This window comes from Mustela erminea, chromosome 11, assembly GCF_009829155.1.
Source record: "Mustela erminea isolate mMusErm1 chromosome 11, mMusErm1.Pri, whole genome shotgun sequence".
Taxonomy (NCBI): Eukaryota; Metazoa; Chordata; class Mammalia; order Carnivora; family Mustelidae; genus Mustela; species Mustela erminea.
Genome location: NC_045624.1, coordinates 80,929,698 through 80,951,674, shown reverse-complemented (window position 1 = coordinate 80,951,674; position 21,977 = coordinate 80,929,698). Strand labels below are relative to the sequence as shown.

Below are 21,977 nucleotides of genomic sequence, written 5' to 3'. Positions count from 1 at the left end.
CTCAGCAATCAGACAACAAAAGGAAATTAAAGGCATCCAAATCGGCAAAGAAGAAGTCAAATTATCACTCTTCACAGATGATATGATACTATATGTGGAAAACCCAAAAGACTCCACTCCAAAACTGCTAGAACTTGTACAGGAATTCAGTAAAGTGTCAGGATATAAAATCAATGCACAGAAATCAGTTGCATTTCTCTACACCAACAACAAGATAGAAGAAAGAAAAATTAAGGAGTCCATCCCATTTACAATTGCACCCAAAATCATAAGATACCTAGGAATAAACCTAACCAAAGAGGCCCAGAATCTATACTCAGAAAACTATAAAGTACTCATGAAAGAAATTGAGGAAGACACAAAGAAATGGAAAAATGTTCCATGCTCCTGGATTGGAAGAATAAATATTGTGAAAATGTCTATGCTACCTAAAGCAATCTACACATTTAATGCAATTCCTATCAAAGTACCATCCATCTTTTTCAAAGAAATGGAACAAATAATTCTAAAATTTATATGGAACCAGAAAAGACCTCGAATAGCCAAAGGGATATTGAAAAAGAAAGCCAAGGTTGGTGGCATCACAATTCCAGACTTCAAGCTCTATTACAAAGCTGTCATCATCAAGACAGCATGGTACCGGCACAAAAACAGACACATAGATCAATGGAACAGAATAGAGAGCCCAGAAATAGACCCTCAACTCTATGGTCAACTAATCTTTGACAAAGCAGGAAAGAATGTCCAATGGAAAAAAGACAGCCTCTTCAATAAATGGTGCTGGGAAAATTGGACAGCCACATGCAGAAAAATGAAATTGGACCATTTCCTTACACCACACACAAAAATAGACTCAAAATGGATGAAGGACCTCAATGTGCGAAAGGAATCCATCAAAATCCTTGAGGAGAACACAGGCAGCAACCTCTTCGACCTCTGCCGCAGCAACATCTTCCTAGGAACAACGCCAAAGGCAAGGGAAGCAAGGGCAAAAATGAACTATTGGGATTTCATCAAGATCAAAAGCTTTTGCACAGCAAAGGAAACAGTGAACAAAATCAAAAGACAACTGACAAAATGGGAGAAGATATTTGCCAATGACATATCAGATAAAGGACTAGAGTCCAAAATCTATAAAGAACTTAGCAAACTTAACACCCAAAGAACAAATAATCCAATCAAGAAATGGGCAGAGGACATGAGCAGACATTTCTGCAAAGAAGACATGCAGATGGCCAACAGACACATGAAAAAGTGCTCCATATCACTCAACATCAGGGAAATACAAATCAAAACCACAATGAGATATCACCTCACACCAGTCAGAATGGTTAAAATCAACAAGTTAGGAAATGACAGATGCTGGCGAGGATGCCGAGAAAGGGGAACCCTCCTACGCTGTTGGTGTGAATGCAAGCTGGTGCAACCACTCTGGAAAACAGCATGGAGGTTCCTCAAAATGTTGAAAATAGATCTACTGTATGACCCAGCAATTGCACTACTGGGTATTTACCCTAAAGATACAAATGTAGTGATCCAAAGGGGCACGTGCACCTGAATGTTTATAGCAGCAATGTCCACAATAGCCAAACTATGGAAAGAACCTAGATGTCCATCAACAGATGAATGGATCAAGAAGATGTGGTATATATACACAATGGAATACTATGCAGCCATCAAAAGAAATGAAATCTTGCCATTTGCGACAACATGGATGGAACTAGAGCGTATCATGCTTAGCGAAATAAGTCAAGCAGAGAAAGACAACTATCATATGATCTCCCTGATATGAGGAAATGGTGATGCAACATGGGGGCTTAAGTGGGTAGGAGAAGAATCAATGAAACAAGATGGGATTGGGAGGGAGACAAACCATAAGTGACTTTTAATCTCACAAAATAAACTGAGGGTTGCTGGGGGGAGGGGGGTTGGGAGAAGGGGGGTGGGGTTATGGACATTGGGGAGGGTATGTGCTGGGTGAGTGCTGTGAAGTGTGTAAACCTGGCAAATCACAGATCTGTTCCCCTGGGGATAAAAATATATGTTTATAAAAAATAAAAAATTTTAAAAAATATGAAAATCCATCTGCCTTTTCCTCACTTCATTTCATTGTACTGTGTTCCCCAAGTTGATTTCTCTCCATTAGGAGAAGTCATCAAATGAAAACCTTTTGTTAATTAAGTAACAATATTGTGAAACTTCTTGATATACAGCAGATGGCATATTTGCACATATGTAATAAGTAGACTATTGTTGCCTCAGAATATTTTTGCAATCATTGATACAATCCTTTCCCCCTCAATGTTATGATATCAATGCTCTATGGAAGAAACTCAGATGCAGAAACATTCACGGACATAATCAAAACTGTATAAGGCTGTATGAAGTAAACACCTCCATTCATAGCAAGCTACAACCTACTTCTCCATTTTTATTTTTAATGACCACATTTACAAATATAAATGTATAAACTCTTCAGATTTAATAACTCCTCTTTTTTCCAACTGTGTGCTCTGGTGTGTAAAATACAATAGACCATTGAAAAATAGTCTCACTTACTAATTCAAATCTAAATATGAAACCCTAAAATTCTTAATCCTCACTGAGATTTGCCTAATTTTTACAAAAATTGCACATCTCTGTGTAATACTGATAAACTTTCAAAAAGAGGTTGGTTTATAGAATATAATAATTGTAAAATATCCATAGAGTATCGTAACAGGTGAACCACTGTGCAAAATAAAGAATATACAAATATTAACAACAAGACATTGCTTATGTCTCTGAGCAGCTCAAACTGGGTGGAGGCAGTTTGCACATTAAAAACAAAACCGAATAGGGACGCCTGGGTGACTCAGTAGTTAAGCCGTTGCCTTCGGCTCAGGCCATGGTCCCAGCGTCCTGGGATAGAGTCCCACATTGGGCTCCTTGCTCTGCAGAGAGCCTGTTTCTCTCTCCTCCTCTGCCTGCCACTCTGCCTGCTTATGCATGCTCTCTCGCTCTCTCTCTGTGACAAATAAATAAATAAAATCTTTAAAAACAAAACAGAATAAAAAACAAAATAAATCTCATGCAGTCATAGGAAGACTCTCATAACAAATGGAAAGGAACCATCAGCAAACCCAGCCTAGAGCTGGAGAAGTAATGACTTCTAGATAACAGGTGTTGAGGATGGATTCCCAAGAAAAATTATGTGACATTTAAAGGCTGAGGGTATTAAAGAGAAGCCTGGTATTCACAAGGAATGTTTGAATACAGGCATGACGTTTATTCTTTTTTAAGATTTTATTTATTTATTTGGGCGTGAGTGGGCACAAGCAGGGTGAGTGGCAGAGGGAGAGGGAGAAGCAAACTCCACGTGGAGCAGGGAGCCCTTCCTGGGACTGGATCCCAGATCCCTGGGATCATGACCTGAGCCAAAGATAGAGGCTTCACTTACTGAGCCACCCAGGTGTCCCATGGCATGAAGTTTAAAAGTGAAGACATTTATGAAGTGAAATAAAATAATGAAAATAAAATGACTGGTGTTCAGGAGTATTTGAGAGAAATGAGGACCCAGAGTCAGTTTGGAATTAGCTATTAGGTCAGATTGATAGGTTTTGTTTTGTTTTGATGTTCTTCTCTATCTTTTTAAAAGCATAAAATAATACATATAATCTGTAATCACACACTTCTTTTGAATTATTTCCTTTGCTCAGCATTTTCTGTCTTGCTTAGATGTGCTTCAGGAAATAACATATTCTTCATAGGACTATAAACTTTAACCAAATTACTACAAATATTCTTTTTATATTGAAGTTACTTTTAAATTTTGGCTCTCCTAAGCAACACATGCAATTGAGATATTTGTAAATTTAAGGAACCAGATAGATAGATAGAGACTGTGTAGAATAACACTTTTAATCTGGATTTAATGAAAGGGTTTCAATTTGGTGAAATGACATAGAAAGCACTTTTAGGGTTGTATAGATTAAGGCTGGTGCCTGTGTCAGAAAATAGTGAAATTGAATAGCAGTGAACCTTCTGGACTAAAACTTTGAGGGAATGCAAACTTAGTTGATTCTATTCAGGACTTCGACAAATGGGGTAATTAAAGCATTATAATTTATAAGAATAAATAAACTATAATAAGAAACCAACAAAAATGTTGTCCAAGTTTTATTTATTAGACCCCATATTTACCTAGCTTGCGCTTTCATGCCTGCTCAAATACCATCTCTTAGAGAACCTTTCCTGGAGTATTCTACTTAAAACAGCAGACTATAGGTTTAGAATGGAATAGAGTTCTTTAAAAAAAAAAAAAAAAAAAAAAAAAAAAGAAGAAGAAGAAAAGAAAATTTAGAAAAATCAACAATATATGTATTTAAAAATTATTTGATACTGCTACCAGAAATACAGATACCATAACTGAATAAATGCAAATATTCTGCTTAGATAACAATCATTAGGAAGAGAAGATACTATCAAAGATCTAGAGTTAGATGTATTAATCATCAACTGAAATAGGTATCTATGCCAGAAAATTAATTGTGCAACTTTTTTGGGGAAGAGACAATATAACTTGAAATAATCAATAGTGTTATAGAGTTCTGTTTGGTTAGATCAATTGATAATATGTTCTTCCAAGCTTGCTTTCAGTTTGAATTAGGTGAATCTGTTGGATTCACATTTATTCTGAATTTAATGATTATTTTAAAGAGATATAGATTGATTAATTGATTAATTGGATCATTTACAATTGCTTTTGTGATACATAGTGGTGACGGTAAAGGAATTCAGATGATCCTTCATGACAATATTTTGCCTATATTAGCAAGGTATATCACAGCACCATTCTAGCAAATATGAAAAGTACTAAATAATTGTATATTACAGTGGGAGAAATCAAAGTGCATGGAGATTAATGGTTTAATGAAGACCACTGATAATGCCATGGATAGAAGCTGGAAAAAAATAATGGCTATTTGTCTTAGTTCTAGTATTTCTTGCAACAAAGTATATGTAATTTCTGCCAGTATGATCCTTGTTTTCTGCATTAAGTCCTAGAACAGATAATTATAATAAGAGAAAGGAAGCATTTTGATAAAATATTTTTATTATTATTAATAATAATAATATAATCATGGTTATAAAAATAGCAACTTTATTAACTACAGAAACTTTATATACAAGTCATAACCACAGTGTTCCCTTTTTGGGTAAGCATTCAGCTATACCACTCTATAGGCAGCTTATCAATTTCCTATTTACACCAAGACAAACAGTCATAACATCCACAGTATTCCATTTTCAGTTTCCTAAAGACAGAAACTTTCTGTGCAAATGGAAATGAACTTACTTAAATTTACACTGTCAAGGTTTGGGGGACCAGAAAATTTTAACTTTTTTTGTATTAGTAAATTCTTAGTATGAAACTCAGTTGAACATTGAAGGAGAACTTCTTTTTGAACTTTATTGTGTAAAGTATTTACATATAGACTAATTTTTTTTATTCAAGTTAACTTTATCATTCAAATGAGTTTGTCTATAAATACGGGATAAAATTAAAAGTGATATGTGGAAACAGTAAATCAATTTAAAGTTTTTTAGTATGAGAGTTTATTAAAATTCTTTACCTCATGATTTCTATATTGCAGTACTAGTATCTCTTTTAAAAAAGAAAGAAAATATTTAAAAAGAACAAAATGCTGACAACAGTTTCTTACTTCTTGACAGTGCTTTTTTTTTTTCTTTTTTTTCCCCCTAAATGAATGTTGTGGCTATAACATTCACTTTGTATAGTACCATTGGTACCAACAAGAAATATTCACAGGAATAAGTGAAATACAATTTTGCTATCACATGCCATTATTGTTTATTTTTCTTGCCTTCCAGTGTCTCACGTTTCCCATAGTTTGAAACACTTAGATAGCAAGCAAGAGCCTATTAATGCTAGAGACTGACTCAATATAAACCATTTTACTGAGGACCTGCCCACAGCAAATAGGTAAAACTCATTACATATTTTACAATAAAACTAAAGAAGTATACAAAAGGATTATCATCCCTTCTGCACGGCAGAGGCATTATGACAAATATTTTAATTTTATGTTACTATTCCTGGCAGACATAAGAAAATGTCCACAATTACAACAGCACATAACCATTATTCAAACAGCCCAAACAAAAAATAACATTGAAAACTTCTAAATTAAAAGATTTGTTTGTCCATTACTCAAAATACAATGGATTTTGGATAAGTTGGATTTTTCATTTCTTGTGATTTATTAAGAAAAGAATGACCAGGAAATAGTATTTTTCTCCAGAGAAAAATGACATATTATTCATTGTCATACCACCTAAAATTGCATGGATCTTGTTCATCTTGCTTTTACTGTCAAGTCTACTGATCTCCCCTCATTACAAAGGGAACTTCTCAAAGCTAGGGCTGCTTTGTGCACCATGTCTGATGTTTTATTGGTGGTATGTTTTAATAAAATGGAAATAAATGGAAAACATTTATAAAATGGAAATGGAATGGAAAACATTGAGTTCAAAATATCTAAAAAGTTAGCTGCATCTTGTATCTATTCCTATTTCTCTTTCCATGGAAATTTAGAGAAAAGACAAGAAAGAAATATCTTAAGATGTGAGTATTTAGATATATTAGAATTTCATAAATGTTTTACAAATATCATTAATATATGATTTAATCAAATTTTACCAGTTCAAGAAAAAAACTGAAAAGTTCTTTAATTTGGGGACAATATACCTTTGAAATTTCTAGTGTTCTATGTTCTAGTCACATAAGGAAAGAAAAATATAATCAAAGAAGATAACATGGACTGACAACTTTTCAGATCTTTCTTTACTTTCACTGTTTCTTGATATCAGAACATGTTTTATTATAATGTGTTCAATTTGTTGGCACAATTTGGATAGATATTCTGGATTCGCATAGTTATTTCTGGATTTCCTCTGCTGTACTCCCTGGACTAAACTTTCAAGTAAATTTAAGAGTGTTTTACTCAAGATTGAACAGTGTCCTATGAAGCGTTGAGCATTGTTTGGATCTCTGGTCTTAACTGATATCATTCAAGAGAAACAAGTTAGAGAAATGGGGATACTGGATTGGAATCACTCAAAAAATTATTTTAAAATTTGTACAGGGTGATTTTTTGAAAATTCACAGCCTATCCTATTAGACTTTGTTGTCTCATTTCTTGAAAAATACAGGATTTTTAGTTGATCATGCCAAATACAATAACAAATATGGTAATTTTGTATTATGAGACAATACAAAATTTGAACGAATATTCCCCTTGGTATTTGAAAGATTTATGTAAAATGAAATAAGATAAAATGGAGAAATTTTCATAAAATATTTCATTCTGCAGACTTAACTCCCCTTTAGAAAATAATTGAAGTCCGTTTAGACAAGCTAGTTCCTTTCCTTTCCTTTTACATTTTTTTTCCTTTACTTGAGTGAAGTTTCATTAGGCTAAAAAACTTTTAGGTTGAGATATGTATCCTGATATTTTTCTTCAATATATACTTTAATTCCTAGTTTGAGAAAAGTCTATTTACAAATCTTTGGAAACATATGGAAATTTTCCTCTGAAATAATTTTTAAAAATTTAAAGAAGATGAGCTACAAGCCAATCACAGCAGCAAGTCTTAGAATTAACCTACTTAAATACTTTTTTAAGCTTCAGTTAGACAATTATCTAAGAATAATTAAGAAAATACTTCAGGAAAGTAGATCTAAAAATATTTTGCATAAATAAGGGTCCCTAAATTTAAAAGAAAGAAATAATACTAATACACATAACCCTCCTCTCTTTAAGAATTAGAAACTACACAATGACTAGGTTGATAAATACAGTTAAACACAGAGATTAGGTGTTACTTAACTTTGTGGGTCATGACCACACCTTAAATGTCAACCAGTAGAGAGGTCATCTACAGATTACATATACAGAATGAGTTGGTCATTTCTTTCTTTCTCCTTTCCTTGAAATTTCTACTGGTCTTTATAAATTTCTCTTTTTCTCTTAAGGAAAAACTACAGGTACACACTTGCAGAATATTTAGAGGTTATATTAGATAGACCATGATTTGAACTCTAGTGCATGCACATGTGTACCCAGGTCTGCATAGTTGGGCACATGATTTTGTAGAAAGTGTATGGACCAGTATTAGAGGATACACAGTGAAGAGAAATGAATGAAATATAATGTATGGTGTATGAAAGGTAATATAATTTAATATAGAGTTACAAGTTAAGGACAAAGGTATAAATTGTCTTTGTGAGGTTAAAATAATGCTTAACTTACGGTTTATTCATAAACTAACCTTGGAAAGCAGCGTAGAGAGATTAATTGAACTTTTCCATTAAATCTTTTATCATCCAGCAATTATACCTTTGCAGTTTTTAATCCATTCAAGTATCTTCAGGAGATATGTTACTACACTTGCATGTACCTTAATTCACTTCAACATTTACAAAATAACACTGACAAACAAAACAACAGAAAACACCCATAAATATTAATGAGTATCTTAACAAACATGACACTCAAGTAGTTGTCTTAGGATTGCTTTAAGTGACATTTTAATTCCACGTTCTCCGAAATCTTCATGTAAAATAGATTTCTATTGATTGGAGCTTCAGACAAAATTCCATCAGCTATGACTGTGGTATCTTATAAGTTAATATAATTTTGTGTATCCATTTTGCATAATATGCTACTCGGACAAAAATGCCAGGACGATTTGGAATGGCACATCCACGACCAGGAACAATGACACCAAGAACCATTCTCATTTTATGTTGTTCACAAACAAGTGGGCCACCGTAATCTCCCTAGGAAGAAGACATACAACAATAAAAACAACAAAAAAGCATTATCTTAGAAAAAAAATTAATAGTTCATTAATATTTCCTATACAGATTTAGATCTCAAATATGCACATATACAGAAAAAGAATAGCTGCAACTGAGATATGAAGACATAAATATATGTACTAGGCCATTGGTCATCTTTTTATTCAATTACCCAAGTCAGACTGAGAGAAGTACAGAAGTTCAAAGTGTTCTATGATGTGGAGTATTCCTTTAATAATGACTTATCTAGGGGCACCTGATGGCTCAGTGGGTTAAGCCTCTGCCTTCAGCTCAGGTCATGATCTCAGGGTCCTGGGATTGAGTCCCGCATCGGGCTCTCTGCTTGGCAGGGATCCTGCTTCCTCCTCTCTCTCTTTCTCTCTGCCTGCCTCTCTGCCTACTTGTGATCTTTCTCTGTCAAATAAATAAAAATTTAACAACAACAACAAAAAGAATGACTTCTCTAGGGGCGCCTGGGTGGCTCTTGATTTCATCTCAGGTTGTGATCTCAGGGTCATGGGATCAGGCCCCACATCAGTCTCCATACTCAGCATAGAGTCTGCTTGTACCTCTCCCTTTGCTTCTCCCCCTGCTTGCACACACACACTCTCTCTCTCTCTCAATTTAATTAATTATTTAAAATACATAAAAAAGAATGACTTGTCTTATACAAAATATCCACTCATCTTTTAAAATGTTTTTTCTTTGTTGAATGCAGATACATTAACACAAAATAAAAGATAGCTATTTTTAAGGTAGGCTTTATATTTACATTTATTTTCCTCTGATGTTCAAAATATGTTCAATATAGACAATTTAGAAAATGCAAAAAATATAATAACTTTTGTACTCCACCTATAATCATACAGTTTTAATTATTAAATTGCATCAAAATTTCCCTTATTTCGGGACGCCTGGGTGGCTCAGTTGGTTAAGCAGCTGCCTTCAGCTCAGGTCATGATCCCAGCGTCCTGGGATCGAGTCCCACATCGGGCTCCTTGCTCAGCGGAGAGTCTGCTTCTCCCTCTGCCTCTGCCTGCCATTCTGTCTGCCTGTGCTCACTCTCTCCCCCTCTCTCTCTCTGATAAATAAATAAAATCTTTAAAAAAAAATTTTCCCTTTTTTGCTTTCCTTCCTTTAATCTTGTCCCCAAAAAGATTTTAGAAAATTAAGTATAAATCATAACTAATAAAATAATTCTATTTACTGTTTGGAAATTATGTTTGGGGGTATAAAGAAAGAATATTCCTGAATTTACTGTTGCATTTGTAGTTAACATAATTATATTATGTATTTTTTTATATATCATACCCCCCTTTGTAGAAGGTAGCTTCTAATTTCATGACATTTTTTTATATGGTTACCCCGTTTTATCATCATACACAGATAGATGATAGATGAAATATGAATAGATTGATAGATTGATTTGTGTGTATATTTTTATAAACATGTATACACTAATGCATATTATTATATATAAAATCATTACAAATATGCTGCATCATTTTCATGCACCATGTAGCCTTCTAAGATTGCAGTGACGGACTTTTGGCATCCTTTTGTGAAGAAGAGTGTTTGAGACTACCTTAATATTCTCCTAACAGTGATGTGATAAATGAAAATGAAACTACTATAGGATTTACTTCTGTAACACATGTAAAGAAGAGCACTATCAGGGCGCCTGGGTGGCTCAGTGAGTTAAGCCTCTGCTTTTGGCTCAGGTCATGATCTCAGGGTCCTGGGATTGAGTCCTGCATAGGGCTCTCTGCTCAGCAGGGAACCTGTTTCCCCCACCCCTGCCTGCCTCTCTGCCTACTTGTGATCTCTGTTTGTCAAATAAATAAATAAAATCTTTAAAAGAAAAAAAAAAGAAGAGCGTTATCAACATTGTATGATGGGGAAATTAAGACAGAGGTAAAACAGGAAATAAAACAGTAAGGGAAAATAGGTTATTCTAAGACACATATAAATTATGACACATAAGTTAATATGATTTTTAAAAAATACAGCAATGATTACTGATAAAAACTCTTTAAAAGCAATTCACTTTGGCAGACTTCCTCCAAATGTGATCCTATTGCTATTATACAAACATCTGGGAGGTCTTCTTCAAGTGTTTAGATTTCAATGGCTTCAGGGATTATATTACCTTTTAAATATAAGTGATTAAAAAAATGTATTTTTGAGAAATGGCAGAATCAATTTTAAAAATTATCTTGCCAACATGGATAAAAATAACAAATACATGATACTGCAGTAAATAATTCAATGCTAAAGTTAGAAATCTATCAATGTATAAATGATAAATCATATTGTAGGCTATTCCTAATGATCAGTTGTCGAAGCATTTTTAGTAATGACAATAGTACTGGATAAGTCATAGATTCTTAAATGATTGGGTTGAGCTCAAACCTTTGTGTTTAAAGGGCTCTTAGTGTAAATAGGTAGCTAAGTAAGCAATCAATCTATCAATCAATCATTCTTCCAGCAGATTTTCAGTTCTAATAATGAACGAAGTAATACTGATTTACTGGGAAAACATCAAACCTGAAAGTAGTTATACACAATCTGTTTCTAACTATGTCATTTTAAAGCAGTTTTTAAGACTCTAACTTATGAAATGTATTTTATCAGGAATAGAATCTCAGACCAATATATATAGCACATGCTTGGAAATACATATTTATTCTCCATATTTATTTTCCTACATGTCAAAAGAGATTTCACTACTTATTGAACTCATTCCATATCTTATCTCACATAGTATTCCCCAACTCCAAAGCTCCTAGGCTTGGAGACTGTGTCTCTTATATTCAAAATACATCTAAACACTCCAATCAAAAGACATAAGGTGACAGAATGAATAAAAAAGCAAGACCCATGTATATGCTGCCTAGAGGAGAATCATATTAGACCTAAAGACATATGGAGATTGGAAATAAATAGATGGAAAAGCATTTATCATGCAAATGGAAGTGAAAAGAAAGCCAGGCATAAGAATATTTATATCATACAAAATAGACTTTAAAACAAAGACTGTAACAAGAGATAAAGAAGGATACTATATAACCATACAGGGATGAATCCAATAAGAAGATAGAGCAATTGCATGGAGCACTGAGTGTTATATGTAAACAATGAATCGTGAAACACTAAATAAAAAAAAATGAGGTACTGTATGGTGTCTAACAAAGCATCATAAAAAAATTGTAGATATTTATGTACCTAATATGGGAGCACCCTAATACATAAAGCATCTAATAACAAACATAAAGGAAGTAATTTATAGTAATGCAATAATAGTAGGAAAACTTTAAGACTCCACTTAGATCAATGGATAAATCATCCAAACAGAAAATCAGTAAAGAAACAGTGGCTTTGAATGATACAATAGACCAGATGGATTTTACAGATATATTCAGAACATTTCATTCTAAAACAGTAGAAGTCAATTGCACAGGTGACATTCTCCAGAATAGATCACGTATAAGGCCACAAGGCAAGTCTCAATAAATTCAAAAAGATTGAAGCTGCATCATGCATCTTTTCCAACCACAACACTATAAAACTAGAAATCAACCACAAGAAAAAATCTGGAAAGACCACAAATATATTTAGGTTAAATAACATAAAAACAAACAAACATGGAGACAAATGAATATGAAAACACAGTGGTCTAAAATCTTTGGGATGCAGCAGAAGCTGTTACAAAATGGAAATTTATAGCAATCCAGGCCTACCTCAAGAAGCAAGAAAAATCTCAGGTAAAGAACCTAACCTTATACCTAAAGGACCTATACAAAGAGTAAACAAAACCCAGACCAAGGAATAATAAAGATTAGGGGAGGAAAAAAATAAAAAAAGAAAGAAACTAGACACACAATAGAGCAGATCAATGAAACTAGAAGCTGGCTCTTTGGAAAGACTAACAAAATCAGTAATTCTTTAGCCAGACTCATCATAGAGAAAGAGAGACAGAGAAAGGCAGAAGGAAGACTCAAATAAAATCAGAAATGAAGATGAAATATAACATCTGACAATATAGAAATACAATTGTAAGAGAATATTACAAAAAATTATATGCCAACAAATTGGACAACCTAGAAGAAATGGATAAATTCCTAGAAACATATAAATTTCCAAAACTGAATCAGGAGGAACTAGAAAATTTAAAAACAGACCAATTACCACCAATGAAATTAAATCAGTAAAAAAAAAAAAAAAAAAAAAACTCTCAAAAAACAAAAGTCTGGGACCAGAAGGCTTCTCAGGTGAATTCCACCAAACATTTAAAAAAGAATTAATATTTATTCTCAAACAATTCCAACAAATAGAAGAGAAAGAAAAGCTTTCAAATTCATTCTATGAAGTCAGCATTACCTTGATATCAAAACCAGATAAAGATGCTACAGAAAAAGAGTACAGGCCATCTCTGATGAACATAGATGCAGAAATCCTCATCCAAGTGTTAACAAACCAAACCCAACAATACATTTAAAAATCATTCACTGTGACTGAGATTTATTCCTGGGATATAAGAGTGATTCAATATTTGCAAATCAATCAACACAATACATCATACAAACAAGAGAATGGCTAAAAACCATATGATTATTTCAATAGATACGAAAAAAGCATTTGACAAAGTACCACATCTATTCATGATTTTTAAAAAAACCTTCCACAAAATGGGTTTGGGGGGAACCTGCCTCAACATCATAAAGGCCATCTATGAAAAATACATAGCTAATATCATCCTCACTGGGGAAAAGCTGAAGCTTTTCCTATATTGTTGAGAATAAGAAAGGCATGTCCCCTCTCACCACTGTTACTTAACATAGTACTGCAAGTCCTAGCCACAGCAATCAGAAACGGGAAAGAAAAGAAAGGCATTCAAATAAGCAAGGAAGCAGTCCAATTTTCACTATTTGCAGATGACATGATATTCTACATAGAAAACCCTAAAGACTCCACTAAGAAACTACTAGAACTGATGAATGAATTTAGACAGGTGACAGGATACAAAATCAATCTATAGAAATCTAATGCTGAAGAGGTTACTGCCTATGTTCTCCTCTAGGATTTTGATGGATTCCTGTCTCATGTTGACGTCTTTCATCCATTGTGAGTTTATCTTTGTGTATGGTATAAGAGAATGGTCGAGTTTCATTCTTCTATACATAGCTGTCCAATTTTCCCACCACCATTTATTGAAGAGACTGTCTTTTTTCTGCTGGATATTTTTTTCCTGCATTGTCAAAGATTATTTGACCATAGAGTTGAGGGTCCATATCTGGTCTCTCTACCCTGTTCCATTAGTTCATGTGTCTGTTTTTACGCCAGTACTATGATGTTTTGGTGATCACAGCTTTGTAGTAAAGCTTGAAATCAGGCAACATGATGCCCCCAGCTTTGTTTTTCTTTTTCAACATTTTCTTAACAATTTGGGGTCTCTTCTGGTTCCATACAAATTTTAGGATTGTTTGTTCCAGCACTTTGAAAAATGCCAGTGGAATGTTCATCAGGATGGCATTGAAAGTATAGATTGCTCTGGGCAGTATAGACGTTTTAACAATGTTTATTCTTCCAATCCATGAACATGGAATGTTTTTCCATCCTTTGTGTCTTCTTTGATTTCTTTCATGAGTGTTTTGTGGCTCTTCGAGTACAGATCCTTTACCTCCTTGGTTAGGTTTATTCCCAAATATCTTATGGTTCTTGGTGCTATAGTAAATGGAATCCATTCTCTAATTTCCCTTTCTATATTTTCATTGTTAGTGTATAAGAAAACAACAGATTTCTATGCATTGATCTTGTATCCTGCCATATTACTGAATTGCTGTATGAGTTCTAGTAGTTTGGGAGTGGATTCCTTTGGGTTTTCCATACAAACTACCATGTCATCTGTGAAGAGAGAGTTTGACTTCTTCTTTGCCAAATTGAATACCTTTTATTCTTTTTGTTGTCTCATTGCTGTTGCTAGGACTTCTAGTAGTATGTTGAACAACAGTGGCAAGAGTAGGGATCCTTGTCATGTTTCTGATCTCAAAGGGAAGACTGTCAGCTTTTCCCCATTGAGAATGGTATTCACTGTGGGGTTTTCATAGATGGATTTTATGAAGCTGAGTAATGTTCCCTCTATCCCTATACTGAAGCATTTTAATCAGGAAAGAGTGCTGTATTTTGTCATTTTGGAACTTCATCAAGATAAAAAGCTTCTGCACAGAAAAGGAAACAGTCAGCAAAACAGAGACAACCCACAGAATGGGAGAAGATGTTCCCAAATGACACTACAGACAAAGGGCTGATATCCAAGATCTATAAAGAACTCCTCAAACTCAACAAATACAGAATAGATAATCATGTCAAAAAACGGGCAGAAGACATGAACAGACAGACACTTCTCCAAAGAAGACATACAAATGGCTAGCATACACATGAAAATATCTTCATCATTATTAGCCATCAGGGAAATTTAAATCAAAACCACATTGAGATACAACCTTACACCAGTTAGAATGGCAAAGATTAACAAGACAGGAAGCAGCAACTGTTGGAGAGGATGTGGAGAAAGGGGAACCCTCTTACACTGTTTGTGGGAATACAAGTTGGTGCAATCATTTTGGAGAACACTGTGGAGATTCCTCAAGAAATTAAAAATAGAGCTACCCTATGACCCTGCAATTGCATTACTGGGTATTTACTCCAACAATATAGATGTAGTGAAAAGAAGGGCCATCTGTACCCCCATGTTCATAGCAGCAATGGCTACAGTCGCCAAACTGTGGAAGGAACCAGGATGCCCTTCAACAGACGTCTGGATAAAGAAAATAAGGTCCACATATACAATGGAATATTACACAGCTATCAGAAAGGGTGAATACTCAACTTTTGTATCAACATGAAGGGAACTGGAGGACATTGTGTTGAGTGAAATAAGTCAAGCAGTGAAAGTCAATTATCATATGGTTTCACTTACTTGTGGAACATAAGGAATAACATGGAGGTCATTAGGAGAAGGAAAGGAAAAGTGAAGTGAGGGAAATTGGAGGGGGAGATGAACCATAAGAGACCGTGGACTCTGAGAAACAAACTGAGGGTTTTGGAGGAAAGGGGGATGAGGGCTTAGGTGAGCCCTTGGTGGGTATTATGGAGGGCACATATTGCATGGAGTACTGGATGTGGTACATAAACAATGAATCTTGGAACATTGAAAAAAGAAAATTAAATTAAAAAAAAGAAATCTAATGCATTTCCATATACAAATAATGAATTAGCAGAAAGAGAAATTAAGAAAACAATCCCATTTACAATTGCACCAAAGATAATGAAATACCTGGAAATAAACTTAACCAAGGTAGTGAAAGACCTGTGTTCTGAAAACTGCAAAACAATGATGAAAGAAATTGAAGATAGCACAAAGAAAGGGAATGGCAGTCCATGTTCATGGACTGAGAGAAAAAATATTGTTAAAATGTCCATGCTACACAGAGCAATCTACAGATTTAATGCAATCCCTATCAGAATACCAACACCATTTTTCACAGAACTAGAAAAAACAACCAATCAAATTTATATGGAACCACAAAATACCCTGAATGGCAAAACAATTGAAAAAGAAGAATGAAACTGGAGGTATCACAATCCTAGATTTTAAGATATACTACAAAGCTGTCATAATCAAAACTGTATGGTACTGGCAAACAATAGACACATAGATCAATGGAATGGAATAGAAAATTCAGAAATAAACCCACAATTATATAGTCAATTAATCTTCGGCAAAGGAGGAAAGAAGACTTAATGGGAAAATGACAGTCTCTTCAACAAATGGTGTTTGGAAAACTGGTTACAGGCAAAAGAATGAAATTGGATCACTTTTTACACCATACACAAAAATAAATTCAAAATGGATTAAGGACATAAATGTGAGACTTAAAACTATAAAAATCATAGAAGAGAGCACAGGCAGTAATTTCTCTTAAATAAGCCATAAATCATTTTTTCTAGCTATGTCTCTTGAGGTAAGGGAAACAAAAGTAAAGAATAAATTACTGGGACTACATCAAACATGAAAATAAAAAGCTTTTGCACAGTGAAAGAAACAGTCAACAAACTAAAAGGCTACCTAATGAATGGGAGAGGATATTGGCAAATGACATAACTGATGAAGGGTTAACATCCAAATATATAAAGCTTATATAATCAACACCAAAAAAATAAAAAATCCAATTGAAAAATAGTCAGAAGATAAGAACAAACATTTCTTCAAAAATACACAGATGGCAAACAGACACATGAGAAGATGCTCAACATCACCTAACATCAGAGAAATGCAAATCAAAACCACAAGATATTATCTCATACCTGTTAGAATGACTAAAATTTAAAACACTAGAAACAGCAAGTATTGGCCAGGATGTGGAAAAACAAGGAACCCTCTTGCACTATTGGTGGGAATGCCAACTGGTATAACTACTTTGAAGGACAGTATGGAGGTTCCTCAAAAAATTAAAAATAGAACTATTGTATGATCCAGTAATTCCACTACTAGGTATTCACCCTAGAATATGAAAACAGTAATTCAAAAAGGTATATGCACCCCTGTTTATTGCAGCATTACTTACAATAGCCAAATTATGGAAGCCGCTCAAGTGTCCATCAATAGACAAATGGATAATGAAGATCTGATCCACACACACACACACACACACAGGAATATTACTCAGCCATTAAAAAAGAATGAAATCTTGCTTTGCAGCAACAAGGATGAATCTAGGGAGTATAATGCTAAGTGAAATAAGTGAGTCAGAGAAAGACAAATACCATATAATTTCACTCATATGTACAATTTAGGAGACACAACAAAGAAAAAAAAAAGACAAACCAAAAAAACAAAACAAAACAATAACAAAAACAAAAACACCCAGAATTTTAACAATAGAGAGCATACTGATGGTTACCAGAGTAGAGGGAGGTGAGATAGGTGAAGGGGATTAAGATTATATGATGAGCCTTGAGTAATGTGTTGAATTTTTGAATCACTGTATTGTATAGCATAAACTGATATAACACTTAATGTTAACCATAATGGAATTAAAATTTTGAATAAAAATTTTTAAAAAAGTTCTAAACTTCAGAAATAATTTTAGAAGCACAAAATGTGCATAAAATAAAATAGATAAAATTTAAAATATAAAAAAAAAACATGTAAAATAATGGTTTAACACCTTGTCTATGTAAAATAAAATTTGGAATACTGCCAAGATGAAAAAAAAACAATTGCCTAACAAATGAAAATGTTCAAGCTCTTAAAGTCACCAACTTCGACCTTTTGGTTTTTTAAAATAGAATTCGTTTAAACCACACACACGCACAAGCACACACACACTGGCTTAACCAAAAACACATTTAAAAGTTTAAAACCAGACATAGAGTTCATTTAGGCAGAATTTGGGAAGATCTGATAACTTTAGAAAACATTAGAAAAATGCAAGCTATTGTATCAAACGGCATATTGGATACTTTTAATTTGAACAGCTTTCCCCTAGAGCTCTGGTTGTATTAGTTTATTGCCTTTCTGAGAGACAAATATCATCACAGCTTGCCGATAATGAAATATGGATTTTCTTACTGTTTATTTAAAATAAGTGTACAAGGATAACGAAGGGAGTTATCTTTCCCAAATTCTCTCTATTAGTAGAGAATGATTTTTATTTGAGAAAAGTGAACCAAACACACACACAAAAGAAACACAAGTTATGATATTTATTATATACTTCTTATTTTTTTAAAAATGCTCTTTTTACCTCACATGGTCCTGATGCAATATTTTCAGCTCCAGCACATATTTCAGACTCATTCAGAGTCACCTTCCCTTGATGGTATTGGCTGCATTTCTCATTTCCCATAATATAGAGATGTGCTACTCGTAACAGACCATCAAAGTTGATGGCTAGAATGGGGTAAAAAATGTACAGTTAGAATTGTTTTAAATAAAATAAGTATGATATTGCCTTATCATTTTAAAAATAGCTTACATCCAGTATACCCCCAGCCATAAACACTGCAAGTGGTTTTTTCAGGAATGGTGCATCCATAATTAGGTAAATCGATTGTACTAACAAAATCATCCAGGACAGCAGGCCTGAAAATAGAAAATACAATGATAAGTATCTTTGATTGAATTCAACCCAAAATTAACAAATTAAAATTTGGTGTTAATTTTTAATATGAGATTAAGAGAGAATAAATAGTCTTATTTCTTAAAAAAAAAGAGAATGTCTAATATACAATGTATGTAGTAGAGGTAGGAATAGGTAGCAGAGAAATGAGTCACTTACTTGCTAATATTACCTGCTAAATGGTCACTGCATTTTTTTATTCATTATTTTAACTATTAAAGTTATCAAATGATTCACTAAGTTTTGATTTTAGAGCAGGCTGATCAGACTGTTGGTCAAACTTCATTTATTAATTTTTGAAAATTTTGAAGATGACTCTCTTTTTCTCTATACACACACACACAGAACATATGACAAGCTATTATAATATGTTTACATAAAAGAGAGAATAGCCACATAACTGAAGAAAAAGCTTCACGAATTCCACTGTAGCTTAAAAATGCTCTCAAGCAACTAACCTAGCAAGCTTCAGTAATACCAGATCTGATCCTTCAGGCCCATACACCAGCTGGGAAACATTTAGAACCTGTTTGCGTTTCTCATCTCCTTTTCCGTGGACATCATGAATCCCAAGCCAAGCTTCATAATCTTTCAAGTCTTTGTTTCTAAGTAAAAAATTAAAATATAAAATATAATTTTAAACTGGGTGATATTGTTCACACATATTATTATTTCAGTTTATAAGGGCAGATAAATAACCTAAATTTAAAATTTGAATCAAAGTATAATAAAGAGCAACACATTTCTTACGGAGATTCTGAATGCTACAAGCACACAGAAGCAAAAAGAGCCTTTAAACTGCTCAATTTTGAAACAGCTATTTAAGAAAAAATAAGACCTTTTGATAAGGCTTAAGAGTAAATCATATTTGAAAAATTTTCAGGTAAAGCACATTACATGAATTATAATATTCTGCAGATTTTCCTTCTTAACTTTGTATATGTTTGATTGTCAATTAGGATTAAAAATTTATACTAACAAAATCAGAGACCTTGATGAGAATCAGGAAGTCAACTTACAAATGCTGCCTCCCTAACTTTTCTTAGGCTAATTCTCATTAAAAATTATTCTCAGGATGTCTACCTAGACATACAGCATGCAAGGAAGAAGTTGAGGAAAAGTTATTTACATAATTCTAGCAAAATTTACCCCCAAATGAGAGTAATGCCAATTGTGGAAAGAACGGAACAGGAGTATCCAGTCATAAATATCCATTACATCCAAGTAGGCTTTGTTAACTAAATCTAAAGAAAGAAATTAATTTATTCATTCCTTGTTGCTGAATCTGTTAAATGAATACACATTCTAAGTCTGAAAGCTAAATGGAAGTCTACATATTTTTAAGTGCTCAAAACAAATATTGGTTTCAGAAACACTTACCGAGAAGGGAAACATTGTCTTGCGGTAAGAATCCAACTTTCCTTTATCAATGATCCTCCACAGATATGTTTATTTCTATGAGAAACAGGAAAGAGAAACAAGTAACATCTGTGTGGAACGGGTGCCTGCCAATTAATGCAAAACCTATGGCTCTGTTTGTTAAAAAATAAGTGTATTTGGGAGAAAAATGTAGAAATTAACTCAGAGTTAACTAGAATAAATTGAGTAGTCCTTTGACTGAAAGGATGATATTTGATGATTGTAGCATTAGCATTTTTTTATAATGTGATTACAATTTTAGGAAATCAACTTTATTTTTGCATAAGGAGCCATTGCCAACATGCACATTCACATGTGTGTGTCTCTATCCTTGGGAGAGCAAGGATAGAGACTTGCTCTATCCTATTCTAAAAATATCCTTGGGAGAGCAAGGATAGAGACTTGCTCTATCCTATTCTAAAAATAGAATAGTTAGAATAAACAAAAAAAAATCACAAAAGAACAACAAAAACAACATGGTTTTAAATTCAGGGTCTGATTATAAAAATGCGAATCTGGGTTTTTACATAAACTATGAAAACTATCTGATGGTAGCAATGCATATTTATACACTATTCCCCTCTTAATTACCATTATTTATTTTTGATACATTAACTTAGAACATTGCTGAGTTTGAGTAAATTTGTTCAGCTTAAAAGAAGCAATATAAAATTTCGCTTATAAAATTAAAACAATTTTGTGAACGTATCATCTGGGAAATTATAAAATATCTGTAGAGAATAAAAAATACTAGTACATTTGTTTGATCATATCCTAAATCTGTAGATGCATTATTTTTTGGCAGAGAAATGGAAAAAGCACAACTTTTCACAATTTACATTTCCAAAGAGTACAGATGTTCAGTGCTTCAGAGGGTAATAGAAGAAGTTTCCCAGACTAAGACCACAATTATTTATGGCCTGTACCACAGAGCAGGATGAGATTATATATCGAGTTTTAATTTCTGTTCCTCTCAGTAAGTGTTTTGGAAGAATAACTAACCAGCTGTTTTTAGTGAGGACTTGGATCTAAAAGAAAAATATACTTATCTAAAAGTTTATACTACTCTAATCTGATGTAAAAGAGTTTCACCTGCTCCTCAAAGGATGGAGACTTCCAAAGGAGTATTCTTATACATTCTCCCGTGGGTAATAAAAAATTTAGAAGTATATGTCTTTTTTTTTTTCCTGGAGTCATGAGATTTGCAAAGAATCACTTATTCATTCAGATATATGGATTCCTGGAACATTTTCTTTCACAAATAAAATGAAACACTCTTCCCCCAAAGTTGGCAGCTTTCATTAAATCTTTATATTTCATAATTGGCTGTAATATTCTGGTGAGTTTCACAATTCTGTTTCAGTACTACACACCTAGGACAGCTACACTATAATTATCGACATAAATATTTGTAAAATTTGATGGGTTTCTCCTTGCAAGAAGGATATATTAAAAGAAGTTTAGACCATCTTCTACCTGGTGTCTAAAGTCTTATGTATGTTTATATA

General features: G+C 33.5%; 1 protein-coding gene across 4 annotated transcripts in view; it reads right to left on the bottom strand.

The window, feature by feature from the left end:
* Nucleotides 1-21,977, bottom strand: part of HGF (hepatocyte growth factor) — a 102,449-nt gene that overhangs the window by 11,910 nt on the left and 68,562 nt on the right. For 3 of the 4 annotated variants that reach the window (XM_032304975.1, XM_032304974.1, XM_032304976.1), the window contains 5 exons: nt 20,431-20,505; nt 19,509-19,655; nt 18,907-19,013; nt 18,676-18,821; nt 6,867-8,845 (listed from right to left, as the gene is read on the bottom strand). In XM_032304975.1, the coding sequence (XP_032160866.1) occupies nt 8,669-8,845; nt 18,676-18,821; nt 18,907-19,013; nt 19,509-19,655; nt 20,431-20,505 (652 nt within the window). In that variant the 3' untranslated portion in view covers nt 6,867-8,668. Of the gene's footprint in view, nt 1-6,866; nt 8,846-18,675; nt 18,822-18,906; nt 19,014-19,508; nt 19,656-20,430; nt 20,506-21,977 lie in introns of those variants that run through there. The other variant, XM_032304977.1, reaches the window with a different exon arrangement.